This window comes from Magallana gigas, chromosome 2 (assembly GCF_963853765.1).
Source record: "Magallana gigas chromosome 2, xbMagGiga1.1, whole genome shotgun sequence".
Lineage (NCBI taxonomy): Eukaryota > Metazoa > Mollusca > Bivalvia > Ostreida > Ostreidae > Magallana > Magallana gigas.
The window spans coordinates 32,353,352-32,369,266 of NC_088854.1; the positions used below are offsets into that span (position 1 = coordinate 32,353,352).

Consider the following 15,915-nt stretch of genomic DNA (forward strand, 5'->3'; position numbering starts at 1 on the left):
CAATAATCAGTTGTTGTTGTTGCTTGAGTTATAAGTATATACCCCTAACGTCTCTCCCCTTGCTTTGTCATTTGGCTATCAACAGAAGAACAGGACTAGAATCTGGGTATGTTACTGATGTTAATTGTCACAGTATGGGTAATTACAAGACAGTACAGTAGATGTTAATTAAAAAAGTAGCAGGCATATTAGATGAATTTTGCAAATTGGCAGGGCAAACATTCCAGAGGCATCACTCAATACTCTATTGGATCCCCAATCGACCTTGTTAAAATTTTATTAAGTTTTTACTCCATTGATGTATTATAACCTTCATGCATGATTTTTATTTTGCAAACAAGTTTTACTAACCACATTATGCTAACAATTAAATAGTTATACTCCTTCTTTGCTATTTTGAGAAATGTTTATATATGGTTTATAAATCTTTTTTTTATGACTTTAATTTTTCATGAATCCTCTTCTTTGCAGATTCACCTAAAGGACAAAGACCTTCAGTTAGTGAAGGCATTTTCTGCAGAGCTGCAGGCTGTCAGAAGCATGTTCGATGAGGCGAACATTAGCCCTCCCCTGCACGCTAATATGCCCCCCATAGCTAGTCGACTGTTCTGGGTCAGAGCATTGCAAGAGAGGATCCGGGTTAGTTTTTTGTATATATGTATCAAGATATTGCTCTAGAAAATGAATTTTTAATAATTCTTTATTTTTTTATATTGAGTGATTTTTTATTCTACAACACATGTATTTAGCGATTGTATGCGATATCACATTAGAAAAACAGATTACAGAAATTTAACACATTAAGTATAAAAAGAATCAGTTAAGCTTAATTTAAGTCAATTTTGTCCTTCACAGAGACCAATGGAGAAATTAAAGAGGGTCAGCCCCCACTCCCTGGAGGGGGACGAGGGGTGGCAGATGAGGGACGCCTACCAGGAGTGTATCAAGGTCCTGGAGGAGTACGAGAAGAAGATCACCCTCGACTGGCAGACCAACATCACCTCGGAACTCACCATGAAGCTCAAGCAGCCATTGCTGGTACGGGCAAAGACTCAATACCCTTTATAATTACAAGTTAATGCATACATTCTGAAGTATTATATCTGTTTTACATCAATTTGTATTTTTGAAAATAAAATGTAGAAGAATGTCAATATTAGAATCAGTGTTCCTGAAAATCTTTTTTAAGTAGATAGGTCATTCAGAATTTAAGCTGCTCTCCTTATGATATATCCTGTTCATAAGATGTATTCTCATCTTGAAATGCTTATGAATGAAATCTACTCTTTTCTTGAAAACATTTTGATATATCCTTGAAATAAAATGTTCTGTAATTTGAATTTTTTCTATCCATCAGATTGCTGAGGAATATGACGAAGAAGTGGATATCCGTCCTCAAGTTGTCCATGCCAATTTGGATGCTCAGCTTCTTCTCTTGCTCAAGGAAATTCACTATCTATGTGGAGAACCCTTCAATATCCATCTTCCACCTGCTGCTAAGGAGTTGCTGAGAAACACTGATGCTCATGAATTGAGGACCACTGCTACCCGACTGGAGACTATTGTGTCAAAGTACAACAACATCATGAGATCCATCACCGAGTTTGAGAGACCTCTGTTTGAAAGGAAACTGTCCAAGATTGATATTGTAAGTCTCTCTCTCTCTCTCTCTCTCTCTCTCTCTCTCTCTCTCTCTCTCTCTCTCTCTCTCTCTCTCTCTCTCTCTCTGTGTTTAAGACAATATAGAAGATTTCTTGAAATGTAGAAACAGTACCGATATATCTTCATTTATTTAATTACTGAATGTCAAGATACATGCATTTGACATCAAATGGAATTCTAACCAAACACCGATACATTATTTAGTAAAAGAAAAAGTACCGTATGACCAAAACAGTTTTTCACAGTTAAATATGTGTTGCTTGAAGTTGATAAATATTTTCCATCTTCATTGATTTTACAGCTGTTTGAACAAGGCCTTCAGCAGTACACATGGAGAATGAGAGAGTCAGCTGACTTCATCGAGCAGGCCATGTCACTTGTGTGTGTGGATGTTCATCAGAATCTTGACATTGTTCAAACAAACTGTCACGAGATTGCAGGAATAACAATATCTTGGTCTATGGGATCTCTGGATGTGTTCACTTCCCGGGATCAGGAAAAATCCTACTCCATGGAAGAGTTGCTGGGAATGCAAAAGTAGGAGTTAAATTTCAAAATATTTAATCCTCCTAATATTACCCAGATAATGTTCTCTAAGAAGGAATCATGCAAACACTCTGTCTTTCTTTATAAATCTTTTACATAACAATTGTATAACATTTTTGTGCATTTCATTTCTTTGATTTTTCTTTAATTTGTTAAAGACTATATTCATGTTTCAATGATTAAAAATATCTATGTAGTCTTATCTTGTGCAAATTTGCATTGAACAGTCACTTTATACATGTGTATTTTAGGCATTTAGAAGATGACTTGGAGAATGTAGTCATCCCTTCTGGCCATAAGATCCATCAGCTTGTGGACACATCATTTGAGGTAAATCATTTAATGAAATTTATTATGAAGTAACTAAGGTTTCTCGGGCATCTTAACATCAGATCTGATGCTGCCAGCTTAATTCTATTGTCACATTAAAAAGGGGAGTAACTCAAACTCTTGATTGTTAAGTAAAACTGGAGTTATTCCCCTTTTCAGATCTAGAAAAAAAATCAATTACCAGCCTGTCTCATTTAATTTTTGAGTTACAAAAAGATGTATAATTTTTGGATTGCTTCGGTTTTATTTTCAGGCTGTACAAATAAGCCAGGCCTCTCCTGCCTGGCAGGATTACATTGACTATGTGGACGCCATTGTTTTGGACGGCTTGAAGCAAGCTACACTGACCAGTCTGAAGTCAATGCTGAACAACCTGGTGCAGGCCAACATGTCTGCTGAGGTAAGAGAGAGAGAGAAGAGAGAGAGAGAGAGAGAGAGAGAGAGAGAGAGAGAGAGAGAGAGAGAGAGAGAGAGAGAGAGAGAGTATGGAGCAAGCATATTAGGCATTGTAGAGAGAAGAGAGAAAGAGAGGAGAAGAAAGTGCCTGAGGAAGAGGGAGTTTTATTCATTAGTTATTAGTCTTCTTTTAAACAAGACAACAATAAGAAATACCCCCCCCCCCCATAATATCACCAACACAATGGGCAGCATATACAGTGTACCTTATGAAAAAGATATACAATATGGAACATTGGTTTCAGGCAGAATGACACATGATGTGAGTTCCTCTTTTTACAGGATGACCTGGTTATGCCAATCCTGACCATCCGACTGGAGCTGATAGACAACCGAGTGGCGTTCCGACCACCCCTGGACACTCACACCTCGGTGATTTCTGTACAGGAACTGGTTCATCAGTGGCTGGACAGCTTCCTAGCCAGGGGAAAACTCGTCAAAATGCTAGGACCCAAAGTGAGTATATTTTATTACATCATAGTATTTTTTCATTTTGCGTATAACATATGTGGTTATTATGGAGAAAATAAAAGAGAGGAAAAAATATTGAATTAAAATATGACCAGTCTAGACGGGACTCCCAAAACGGAGTTAACTCCCAAAACGGAGTCTTTGGCTCCATCATGCATTGCGGTAAAATGGCGTTTCTAATGTAAACAACGTGCGAGTTATGCCCCTTAGTTCTAAATAAATCTCTAAAATTGGCTAAAAACACGACAAAAATTAATTCTAATCTTTCAAAAACATTTCTGAACGTTTATGTGTCATGTTAATGCCATATGTTCATAACCGTTTACTTGTATTACGTAAGATTAATTTTTTAAATGAAAAATTCACCCAAAACTTCGATCACGCACAATTATAACTGTTTTGAAATAAATTTAACGCTTGGATATGTTTATTTATCATTGTTTGTTAAAAGTATAGTCTCATTTTAATCTTTTTCATGCTAAATTATCCAATTATCTTGAATAATTATGTATTTAACTTGGTTTCCTAACATAGCAAATGCCGCGAGTGTTAATAATTGTTTTGATGATAATTATCAGTTCAATTTAAAGAGTTATTGAATCTAGAGTGACAATTTGTTTTATTTTCTGGGCTTTCAAACAACCAATCCTATTTTTTTAGATACCAAAAAGACGTTTTTTAATCATCGCTAGAGCAACCAGTTTTTGTTAGTATTCGAAGCTTTTTTCGTTTACGCACTTATCAATTTGTATGTTTGGTGATTTTAAATTGTAACACAATACGAAAGAAGTAAAATTTAATGCAATTTACCTTTTATTAACGATTAAATTCCATGAAAAACACAAAAATATCACTTTTTAAGCATCGTCCAAACGTCCAACTTCGAAGAGAAATAACTTTCTTAAGTGCAAATAAACCCCTATTTCGTGCAAATACGATCGATAGTAAATTATATCCTGGGTCTTTTAAAACATGTTAGAAGTCTGCCAACACACGCAGCACTTTGCAAGACGATTTCTTGTTGACCCCATGTTTTTATTGAGAAATCGCCATATTTTGGACCAGTGCGCATGCGTAGACTCCCAAAACGGAGTCCAAAATGCTTGCAGAAATTCACTTCCGTTGACTCCGTTTTGGGAGTCCGTCTAGACTGATGACTGGCTCTAAAAACTGGCTTATAATCAATGTAGTATTAATCAATTTATTGTTAACCACAGTATATTTGTCTCTGTAAGGGTTCACACAATTTCTGACAGCCTCCTAGCACTGCTACTGATTATAGTCAGTTATCCGGTGAAATTTTAAACTGTCTGGTAGAGAACTTACTCAAGTAAGAACCTGTTGTTTTTACTTTTTCTAGGGCACCTACCAAGACTATATATCAGCAGATGATGAGGTGAAACAGCTTCTGTTGGACATCAATAAAATGGTTTATGAAAATGGAGAGGAATGCAAGGTATATTTTGATGATTTTGTGTGTCATGCTTTTTTTTTATTTCTAAATTGTCCATATTATCTGAAACAACATTTAGAAATAAGTGAACTTTAAAGAAAATGCCCAATGATGTATAATTACACCAAGTGATTTTATGAATCAATGATGGTTAATGATGGGTGTTTATAAATTCCATACATTCAGTGTATTGACTATCATGGTATAGAGAATTTGTACAATTGAATGGACTGTGCTGTGTATATACACACAGAAGAACATCTTTGTAATTACCAAATTAGGATGTTTAGTTGTTAGCCTTGATGGATGCTTAGTCTGTATATTGGGTATATACATTGGGGGGATTTAATTGTTAGTTGGTTCAATCCAACAGGCAGCTCCAAGGGGTGGTCAGCATGGTATTGTACCAGAGATTGACTTTAAAACGTTAGTGTGTATATATCCCTGATTGTATATTATGGGTTTTAAGCTTTCAATGTGAAAGGAATTTGAAGTAGGTATTTTCTTATCATACAGATCTGATCATTTAATTGTCATTTAAATTTACCATCGATGTCTAATTATAGACAGCTGAATGTATTTAAATTTATAGTGGGTATTTGATTCTTATAACTCTTGATCATTTTGCCATTAATTGTGATGGACCTAGCTTCTAATCTACACATAGCATTCATAGGCTAAATCATAGAGCAGACTGAATTTATTTCAATTATCATGATTAAATTGTTAATTATCATGATGATAATACATATTGTATCTATATAAAGCAGGTTACTTGCTTTGTGCTTTAAATAATGATAATTTCTGTATTAATAATCAGTAGTCTGTGCTGGCATTATGAACAAGATGTATGGAAACGATGAAATTTGCTTTTCCTATCTGTAATGAATTAACTAATTTTCCCCCTCTGATTTTAGAAACTGATTGAAATCTTTGGAGACTATGCATTCCTGTGGTTGCAAGACGTGAATCTGACATTTGAGGAGTTTCTGCGAGGGAAACTTTCACCTAATCCTCTCAGGAGCCCCAACAGAACATTTGCAGGAATGGTCCGTCAGCAGGCCACTGAAAGGTCAAGGACAGATTCAAGGTCAGTAGAGCTTTAGTTCACCAAACTCTTGCTATTACTTTTCCTCTTAATCCAATTCATAATGGAAAGCAAATCAATTTAACTTGTTATCTATTTTAAAAGAGTTAAGACATGGTTATCCCCCTTTAGAGGTGACTACTAGTATATCAGATGACATCATCACCAGTTATATTACTAAGTCTCTACATGTTGTTTGTTTGCAGAGCTTCATCCACCAGCAGTTTGAATTCAGCAGGATTGCTTGGTACTGCAGAGAGAACATTCCTCACACCCAAAAACCAGCAAGAGGAAGTGTCATCCAACATCCCAAGTTTGGACGAGTTTGATGCAGAAATTGAAATTTACAGGGTATGTTTGATAAGTCAAATTGCGTTCTTATGTTTCTACATGTATGTTTAAAAGTTGTCAATACTTATTTATGAAATGATCAAAAACTAATTTTTGGACTTGCAACATCTTGTAGACTGCCAGAGATGAAATTCAGAGCTTGGAGGACTTCCATAATGTTGGCTGGCTGCGTGTGGACCTGCAGCCAATCAAACAGGTCCTTACAACATATGCTGCCAAATGGATGTGGACATACACCAAATATCTCTCAGACCAGGTACTAGGTTATTTTTTTTTTTAAGTTAATGTTTACTTTACAATGTATTTCTGTTATCTAGTGCAGTAAATTGTTGATGAGAGATGGAGGGATTAAAAGAAGGAAAGGCACAAAACTAGCAATGATTCCAAAAAGAGCTAAATCATTTCATAAGTAGTGAATACGATCAATTTTGCAAAGGTTTAGGGCTCGAATCAGAAAACAATGCTTGATATGTTACTTTTATTTGAACAGGTGACAGACATGTTAGAGAAGCATGACATGTTCCTGAAGCGGATTGAGCCAGAGATTGAGGGCATTACTGGGGAGGAGAGAGACACAGCCTCTTTTATGAAGATGATGAGATTGTTCAATGAGGTAAAAACAGAACTCCTCTTAGTATCTAAAAAAAAATGGAGTAGTTGAAGGAGGGGAAGGAGTAATGTAAGGAGGGGAAAGGATTCCTTTATTTTTCAAGTTTCCAATTTTAGAATCTGCATTGATTAAAATATCAATGTTTGCATCTTTTCTGAATTTAATGATCATTCAGAAATCCAAATCATAAGAATTCTTTCCATTGTTAATTGAAACTTTCCTTATCCTAGGTATCAGCACAGCAGCTAGAAATGGATGGTAAGTTCACAGCTATGCACAGGACTGTGTTGCTGTTGAAGAAATATGGCCAGAAACTACCAGAGAAGACCCAAGGTCTCTTCAGTGCTGCCCCAGGGCGATGGAACAACCTGAAAACCAAAGTGTCCCTGGCCAAGCAAAGGCTGGGGCCCAGAATCCAGGAGGAGTCAGTGCGCATTACTCAGGTATGATGATGAAAAAACATCAAAAGATAATTTTTTTCTTGTTGAATTATTCATAAGTGATGTTTACACATATTGAAATAAAGCTACATTTTCCTGTGAGGTCATTTTTCTATGATGGCTTTCTCTTGCTTCGAACAGGATTTGGAGGCCTTTGGAGAGAGAGTTATGTCCCTTGCCAAGGAGCTGGAGAATTCGGATGTGTATAACAGAGACTGTAACATTTCTGATGCCTGGGTTATAATTGATGGATTCTCCAAGAGACTGACAGTTCTGGAGAACGAGGCACAGGACCTGATAGAGCTGCAGGGACTCCTAGAGGCCTCGGTGGTCAACTTTGAAATATTGCCACAGTAAGTTGTTTTAATAAATGTATATTACATTTTCCCAAAAATTTATGATCTACCAATGATATGGTATTTTTGTGTTACAATCAAAAAAAAAAAATAATATTGAGCTTTTAGATTAGGTAGGGTGATAGTAGGAGGATAAGTTATGTGCAGTGTATTTAGAGTGAAAAATGCTATTTCTTTCTTTTAAAATTGTGAAAGAGAAAAAAAAAAACTTTCAAAAATTGTAAGCCTTTCATTAATCTTTTCACAGGTGTAGACATGAGCTGAACAACCTGAAACAAGTGTGGGAGACTGTTCGAGTCATCGACGAGCAGCAGTCGGAGTGGAAGCGACACCGCTGGCAAAAGATGAACACCAAGTTCCTGAAGGAAGAGACCAACAAACAGCTGGACATTGTGAGGGGCCTGCCGGAGGACATCTTTACCTGGGATGTGTACATGGGGCTGCACGAGTCCATCAGCACAATTCAGGTAGGATATGGTTGGGGAGATGAAAAATTGTGGCATTAATATAATATTTCAAAGGTGGAGCTGTGTCAATATACAAGTTTGTTTGTTTTGAGAAATTGAATGTGAATATGCAAATATCTGTCAAAAGTTAGATGAATAATCAGTGTTATTTGATTATGATTTTATATTCACAGCAAGATGTTTTTTTTTATTTAAGTGGAATACTAATTTAAATGTTTAAAACATTTCTTTTTGTCCAGGCCTGTCTTCCTCTGATTGATGACCTCAGTAACCCCGCAATGAGAACCAGACACTGGAAAAAACTGGTTCAGGTCACTAAAGGAGGGATCAACATTGACTCTGATTCGCTGAAGAGGATGACCCTTGGGGAACTCCTGGGGCTAGGACTACAGAGTAAGTCCTCTGGTCCATTTTCAGTGCTCTATCTCGTTTTATACATTCGTATTCTTACCTCCCATACCGTGACTTAATAAATCATGATAAATTTTCTATTTATAATCAATGTAAGCGATGAATAAAGAAATTTGCATGGACTTCAGTCAAGCATGAGAGAAATGTAACTTAAGTATGATATGATTATGTTTAAAATGGTTAGATCACCGAACTATTTATTTTTAGAACATGTGGATGATGTCAGAGCCCAGGTACAGAGGGCTGTGAAAGATCTGTCAATAGAACAGAGTCTGAAAACCTACGACGAGGTCTGGCTCAGCAAAATCTTTGAACTAAGGCCTCACACCAGGATCAGGACTGAGATAGATGTGACTCCAACAAATCCAGTAAGTCTATGTTTTTTTCTCAATATTTTATACAATTATGTTTAAACTGCTTTTTGCAGAGAATTATAAGATAGTCTGTTTGCATACTTATCCTTTCTGTGCCCCGAAGGAGGCATGAGGCTGTTAACAAAAGACTCCACTTACGATGGTCCCCGTCAACCACCTGATCTAGGTTCCATACAAAAGGAAAAAATTTTTCTCCCATTTTATTTCCACCTCATTATTCCTCTTTCTTTGCTTACTCGCGTAAAAATTTTTTTTTTTTTTTTTTTATTTAAACTTTTTAAGGATCAACACAGTGAAAGCGACCACTCTCAGCAGCATGGACAACCCCCGGGCGCCAGTCGTAGCCAGGCCCGCACAGGAAGTCGAATCTCCAACCAGAGTTCACACAGTAAAAACAAGCGAAGCAGTATCGCATCACTGCCTGCTTCGCTGCTTAACCTTGGTGAGGTAATCGAAAACGTTAGTATTTCCTGGCATGGTGTGCTGGAGTTTTTTTCTACTTATATCTCCCCATTCCCTTGATTAATAGCTTTGAAAGGTTAGAAATAAGAAGATTTTAAATTTTGAATTTGAAAAATTGAAGTGAAAAATGTAATCAGTTGAAATATAAATACATTTCAAATGAAACAAGTTTGATATAAAAGTGATATTTTATAGGAACATGTACTATTAAGAATCAAAGTATTCTTTCATATTCCTCAATTTTCAGTAATTTAACATCCAAAATCAGTATTTTTTAAGATTTGATTAATTATCAGTAATTTAATCTTTATAATTGAGAAGGTTTGGTTTACCTTGAAGTTCTTTTTTTTCTTTTAACTGTAAATCTTATAAATTCTTAAGTTAATTTCAACATTTGGTAAATCCATGCATGTTGTTTTGTGTGCCTGAGTGAATTAAAGCTTCATTGTTGTAATGCATGACTGGCTAGCTTTAATTGTCAAATTAATTAAAAATTGTATACAGTAAACAAACTAGTATCAAGAAGAAAATTAAATCAAACAATCGATTTAACTTACAAAGTTCTTTAATTTATAGGCTGCAGTGAAATATAGTTAGTCTATAATGTCAGTGAAATTTATTCATGTGGCAATTCGATTCAATGCCATATACTCCTCAGATAATTACAATTTACCATAGACCAAAGATCTTTCCCTCTAACAGTAGAAATGACTAACACATTGGTGTACTGGAGTTTTCCACGTATTGATAAAATTCACCCTGTGTTTAGTGTGGTGTCATAATGGTGTCCTCTTAACAATGGGATCGAATTTACTCCTATCAATATATGCACCCTCCTTCAAAACTTAATTCATTTAGAGTGAAATCAGGATTTCCTATCAAGATCGTCAATGTATATCACCACTGGAAAAAAGTTAAATCAAGATAATATTTTATGGAAACACCTCAATATTTTAATCACTTTCAAAAACCATAAGTAACAAAGAATGGGTCAAATCATTTTCAGATACATATTAAAGTATGATTAAGAAACAACAAATATATTTTAAACATATCTATTATTATTTTACATAATTATATTTTCTTTTTTTTTTTAATTTTACAGTTTACCTAAGTCTAAATGATTGACTCAAAAAGTTCATGAGATAATTTTCTGAATTACTGTAATATTTGAAAAACAAATGTTATCTTTATTTCAAAACATTTCAAATCTGTCTGGTATAATTTTCTCAGGACACTGGACAAATAATGCTACTTACCATGACTGACCCGATATTTGGTGAACTGGAAGCCCACCAGGTGTCGCTTCAAGCGATGCATAGCAACAGTCTGGCAGGCAGCTTCATGGATGACGTTGTCAAGTGGCAGAAGCGTCTGCAAACCATTGAGGCTGTCCTCAGAACATGGCTGGATGTCCAGGAACTCTGGATTGAGCTGGAGGAGGTCAGTTCAGTTTTGGAAATTTCAAGGAAATGACCTTGACAGTCTTTGAGAAGGTCACAGTGATACCCATAGGATTGGAAAATTTTCCTCAAAATTGAGTTTTTAGTCTTGAAATATTTCAGACTCTGAAACTAACTTATAATTTGTTAAATTGTATTATGTTGAACTAGAGAAGGTTAATTCAATTTTGGAAATTTCAAGGGAATGACCAAAAATGTTTTGAGAAATAATGTTACAGTGATAGCAAAAAGATTGAAACAAATTTCCTCGTGACTTGTACATGCATGTTGAGTCTTAGAATATTTCAAACACTGAACTGTTGTAAATGTTTTTTTTAATTTTCATAACTTTTAATATATAGTATACAAATGTGACAATTTCAAAGACTTGTAATCTTTCATTTTTTTTAATTTGATCTTGTTTATTAACTAATGAATCCTCTTGTTGACTTGTAGGTGTATTCTAGCACTGATGTGAGGACCTCGCTCTCCCATGATGCCAACAGGTTTGCTGTCCTCAACAAGGACTTCAGACTCCTCATGAGGGCCACAGAGAAAAACCCTAATGTACTGCAGAGGTGTACACGCAAGAGTAAGTCAGGTTTCGTGGTCCTCATTGAATCTCTCTCTATGGACCAAGAATTCTTGATTTTAAGCCAATTATTCATTATTTTTTAATTGTTTTGTATGAAGTAGATTTTATTAAATTTTCTTTTGAAAATTGCATATAAAGATATACTGAAAAAAAAAATCAATAAACTTTTTTGTTATTGTGTACCATATAAAACTTTTGAATATGCTAAAAAATTACTTTTGCAAAATTAAATAAAAAAAAAGATACATTGAGACTTAAAGGCTTGAGAAAAATTAAACACTTGGTTAACATATCAACTTGCAAAGGATACCCTTTTGCATACAATTCAAGATATCTAATCTTATGTGTTGTGATTTTCCAGATATCCTGTCCATCGTGGAGCACATGAAGCACGGTTTGGAGACCTGTCGCAGAAATCTTCTCCATCACCTGGAACGTCGGCGACAGATCTTCCCACGATTCTACTTCCTGTCTATGGAGGATGTCCTGCATATTGTCTGCAATGGTAAACTTGTGTTTATAGTAATCATCTATGTCAGCTAGCTAGCTTACAATAGTGGTAATTTGAAACATTTATTTCCAATGGGAAAAAGTGCCGGGTGTGTTTGTTATCAGCTTTAAACATATGAATAAGAGTTGTATGGTTTATAATTTAAAATGATTGTAAAATATAAAAACATATTGCACATGTAGTTGGAGTAACATGAATGATTTTGATATTCAATGCTTTAAAAGTATATCAAGCTGGCATTAAAGACAGTTGCTCATTTAGCATAGAAACTGAAATAAAATACCTATTGCATCAAGGTCTTATAGTAATACAAAATTTCTGACACACACAGGATATGACCTGAACCAAGTGAACCTGTACATCAACAAGCTGTTTGAGAATGTAGGCAGCATCGTGTTTGAGGAGGTGGAAGAGGAGGAGAGGTATAAATTCCTCATCACCGGCGTCACCAGCTGTCTGGGCGAGAGGCTGGAGTTCAACCAAGTAAGTACATGTTCTGCTGCATGATGAATAACAGAGGAAATGAAGTCCATCTTTTTAAATGCTCTGTAAAGGAATGAATACAGTTGGATGTGTATTCTATTTAGCATTGGTTCGCTAAATCAATTACATTTGTTCACAAATTTCATGCATATTTGTATAAAGATAGATATACATGTATTGTGCTAAATCAAATCTACACTTACTGGTTGTAAAATCCATTTCCACACCTCATATATAATATGTTAACAAAATTGAAGAAGAAAAATAATATGTAAGTTTGATGTCCAGTTGTGTTAATGCTCTCATAATATGAAATATGTAATGCCTTACTCTAAAATTGATTGATAACTACATGTACATCTCTTGTAAAAATCTCCTTCAGACAGCTGCATGGTTACTTGTTTATACTTTGTGCACCTATTTTCCAGCCTGTAGCATGTGAGGGACAAATAGAAACATGGCTGTCCTCCTTTGTGAGCAGTCTGAAGGGCTCCCTACAATTCCAAATGGCCACTGCCCTGGGGTATGAGAAACCTAGACCCAAGAGAAGGACCATCAGGAGTGCTGGCTCCCGGAAAGTCTCTGTGCCTGTCCGGGCCTCAAGCTCCCTTAGCAAACAGAATAAAGGTCGGTGGAGTGGAGAATTTTGTCTAGTTGGGGAAATAGTCTGCACATTTTTTAGTGATAATGGTGAAATGGTCAAATAAAAAATGATGATAATAATAATGATGTGGTGAACTTATGATCATCCTGTCAGTCAAATGGTAATGATGGTGTCAAATGCATCACCTTGCTCATAAAATGAAAAGGGCAAAAGAAATATTTAAATCATATATGATGCAGCTACTTAATGCTTATTTGTATCAATTCCCAATGAGGTGTTTGTTTTTGCTCTGTGTAACTATCAAAGAAAAATTTTCATAGAAATAAATTTTAAATTTCACATTTGTAGGAGACAAAACAGGAAGTAGAGCCAGCAGCAGGCAGAAGAAGGAACGGGAAAAGGAAAAAGAACCCACCGCTAGTCGTGCATCATCTGTTGCCGAGCAACTGCTAAGCGACCCAGAGAGAGACCCCCAGAAATCCTGGACCCTGGATCATGTAGCGGAGGTTGTCTACCTGGCCACTCAAGTGCAGATGACTGAACAGATCACCGAGAGTCTGGCTGCACTGGATTCCGGGAACAGGGACAGTCTCAAGGTTGGAAATTTATACAATGAAAACGAGGAAAAGCTAAAAAATGTCTATTTAAGTTTTGATAAATTGCTCTTAAAGGTATACATGTACTAAGATTGCTTGAATATAAGGATGGGATAATATGACTTTATCTTTAATTTACAGAACTGTCTGGATAAGATTAACTCCAGTATTAAGGCCACAGTCATATTACTCAAAGGCTTGGAGGGTGACAAAGAGGCTAAAGGCAGGAAGGAAAAAACAGAAAGTGAACGTAAGAGCATTCAGTGTTGATATTTGTGCAATAAATGTACAGGTATATTTCTTAATAACTGTTCCACGTCCACTGAAAAAAAATGCTTTATAGTTCCGATCTATCATTTTTATTGTGTCATTGTTTGGTTAAAGCATAGTACATATAATTATAGTTAGGGAGAGAGAGGAAATATTTATTCAAATTAATTAAAATATAAAACGTTAATAATTCTATCATTTTTCTGCAGTGAAGTCCAACCGTCTGGGTGAGGAAAAAGAAGAATTCTCAGAGTCAGCCTCAGTTGCCGGGGCCAGGAGTAGCTACGGTGGGGCATCCATGGGGCAGTCCAGGAAGGGCTCCATGTTTGATGTGGGGCTAGAGTCGGGGCGATCCCCCATCCCAGAGGAGGAAGGGTCCCTGCAGGACCACCAGGACTGTGAGTCATTATTAATACTCTCTCAATACTGTGTCATTACCAAAGGTTATTTGCTATTTGTCGCTAACTTCTTTATGTGATGTTAATTAACATGATGTCAAAATGAATATAACCAGCTCATGTTGTAAAAGAGTTAATAAGTTATAACACTTGTACTGTTGAAGGTGAAATTCTGCTATTTTTCACCTTGCAACTTTGATTATAGATTAAGACATCAGACTTTATGTATGCCAAATTAGAAAAAAATTACAATGAAGTGTCAACTTCCAAAATGTTGTTTCAAATTTCTTATTATTATCACTGAATGAGAGATTGTTACTTGTGACTGTAACTTCTTTTAGCTACTGGGACCGGCGGTGAAAACACTCAGCGCTGTATGTATCTTAGATATCTATCCCCCTCCTGTTCATTGTTGTTGTCCATTAACTGTTGTAGAGTTCCAGAGCCAACCTTTCCTGCAAATTTCATGCTTGAATAATTAATTGCTTAATGCTCCTTCCCTATCTGTTATGCTATTATACTGGGGAGAGAGAGAGAGAGAGAGAAAGAGAGAGAGAGAGAGAGAGAGAGAGAGATCTGTAAGCTAACATATTTTCATGTTCATTTGATCATTGTTGAAAGTTAGTTCCATACAAGTTTACATTTGGAAAATTTTCATTGTACAAGAAGACTCTTTGAAACAATTTTGTTAAAGTTGATATGAACCTTCCCCTTCTGAAGTTAAATTAAAAAATGATTCAGTGAACAATACTATTATGTACTAATCTAAATCATGAAGTACTTTTTTTCAAATTAATTATTCTTTGCAAGGTCTGAATGAATCAATTATTTGATTCAATTATTTGTTTCCCTGAATTAATCACTGAATAAACTTGCTTTGTTTTAATAGAAATGATTTTGGTCACTGAAATCTTATTCATAATCAACTTTCTTGAAAAACGCTCTTTCACTTCCAGCCAAAACTGACAAACCCGACCAGAAAGGTAACATTCACACCTGAGTTTACCTGAGTGATCACCTGTAGATGATTTTAAATCATGAGTTTCATATATTGTTGATGCAGTGTGCATTTTGCAACCATTTCCCTCCATACTCGATACTCTTAGAACACCCAATTTATATTAAACTGCATGAAATTACATTTTGTTTAGTCCAGGGCTTGAATGAAATTGTCATAATTACTAATATTCTACTTCCCACGGAAACTATTAAAACATTATACCTACAAATATAAAGAAATTCTTACTAAATTTATGTTGCACATGAATTGCTAACCTAGAAGTATTCTGACTTGTATTCTTCAAGTAATTTTCACATGCTTCTGAACTATGTACCTATATACTTGTATATCATATAGAAATATTATGTCTCTTAATTGTTTTTCTCCTGGGTTCTCAAAGAGATCAATGAGGTCAAATAAAAAAAAAAATGAAAGATCCATTATTTATGTAGACTTGCATAATTGTTTGGAATAAAGATATAAGTAATAAAAACCCAGAATGAAGTTTGACTACAAGATTTCATCCTGTTGGTGTATTTT

General features: G+C 35.4%; 1 protein-coding gene across 1 annotated transcript in view; it reads left to right on the forward strand.

The window, feature by feature from the left end:
* LOC105343954 (uncharacterized) overlaps window positions 1-15,915 on the forward strand; it is a 68,248-nt gene that overhangs the window by 9,546 nt on the left and 42,787 nt on the right. Inside the window, exons 13-40 of the mRNA XM_066076189.1 lie at window positions 472-639; window positions 856-1,038; window positions 1,358-1,648; window positions 1,964-2,199; window positions 2,460-2,538; window positions 2,792-2,938; window positions 3,277-3,450; window positions 4,826-4,921; window positions 5,836-6,008; window positions 6,212-6,356; window positions 6,472-6,612; window positions 6,847-6,969; window positions 7,197-7,409; window positions 7,548-7,759; window positions 8,010-8,229; window positions 8,469-8,622; window positions 8,848-9,008; window positions 9,297-9,461; window positions 10,710-10,919; window positions 11,375-11,510; window positions 11,875-12,018; window positions 12,356-12,507; window positions 12,936-13,134; window positions 13,460-13,707; window positions 13,849-13,957; window positions 14,187-14,375; window positions 14,717-14,749; window positions 15,332-15,358. Coding sequence (XP_065932261.1) covers window positions 472-639; window positions 856-1,038; window positions 1,358-1,648; window positions 1,964-2,199; window positions 2,460-2,538; window positions 2,792-2,938; window positions 3,277-3,450; window positions 4,826-4,921; window positions 5,836-6,008; window positions 6,212-6,356; window positions 6,472-6,612; window positions 6,847-6,969; window positions 7,197-7,409; window positions 7,548-7,759; window positions 8,010-8,229; window positions 8,469-8,622; window positions 8,848-9,008; window positions 9,297-9,461; window positions 10,710-10,919; window positions 11,375-11,510; window positions 11,875-12,018; window positions 12,356-12,507; window positions 12,936-13,134; window positions 13,460-13,707; window positions 13,849-13,957; window positions 14,187-14,375; window positions 14,717-14,749; window positions 15,332-15,358 — 4,528 coding nt within the window. The remainder of the gene's footprint in view (window positions 1-471; window positions 640-855; window positions 1,039-1,357; window positions 1,649-1,963; window positions 2,200-2,459; window positions 2,539-2,791; window positions 2,939-3,276; window positions 3,451-4,825; window positions 4,922-5,835; window positions 6,009-6,211; window positions 6,357-6,471; window positions 6,613-6,846; window positions 6,970-7,196; window positions 7,410-7,547; window positions 7,760-8,009; window positions 8,230-8,468; window positions 8,623-8,847; window positions 9,009-9,296; window positions 9,462-10,709; window positions 10,920-11,374; window positions 11,511-11,874; window positions 12,019-12,355; window positions 12,508-12,935; window positions 13,135-13,459; window positions 13,708-13,848; window positions 13,958-14,186; window positions 14,376-14,716; window positions 14,750-15,331; window positions 15,359-15,915) is intronic.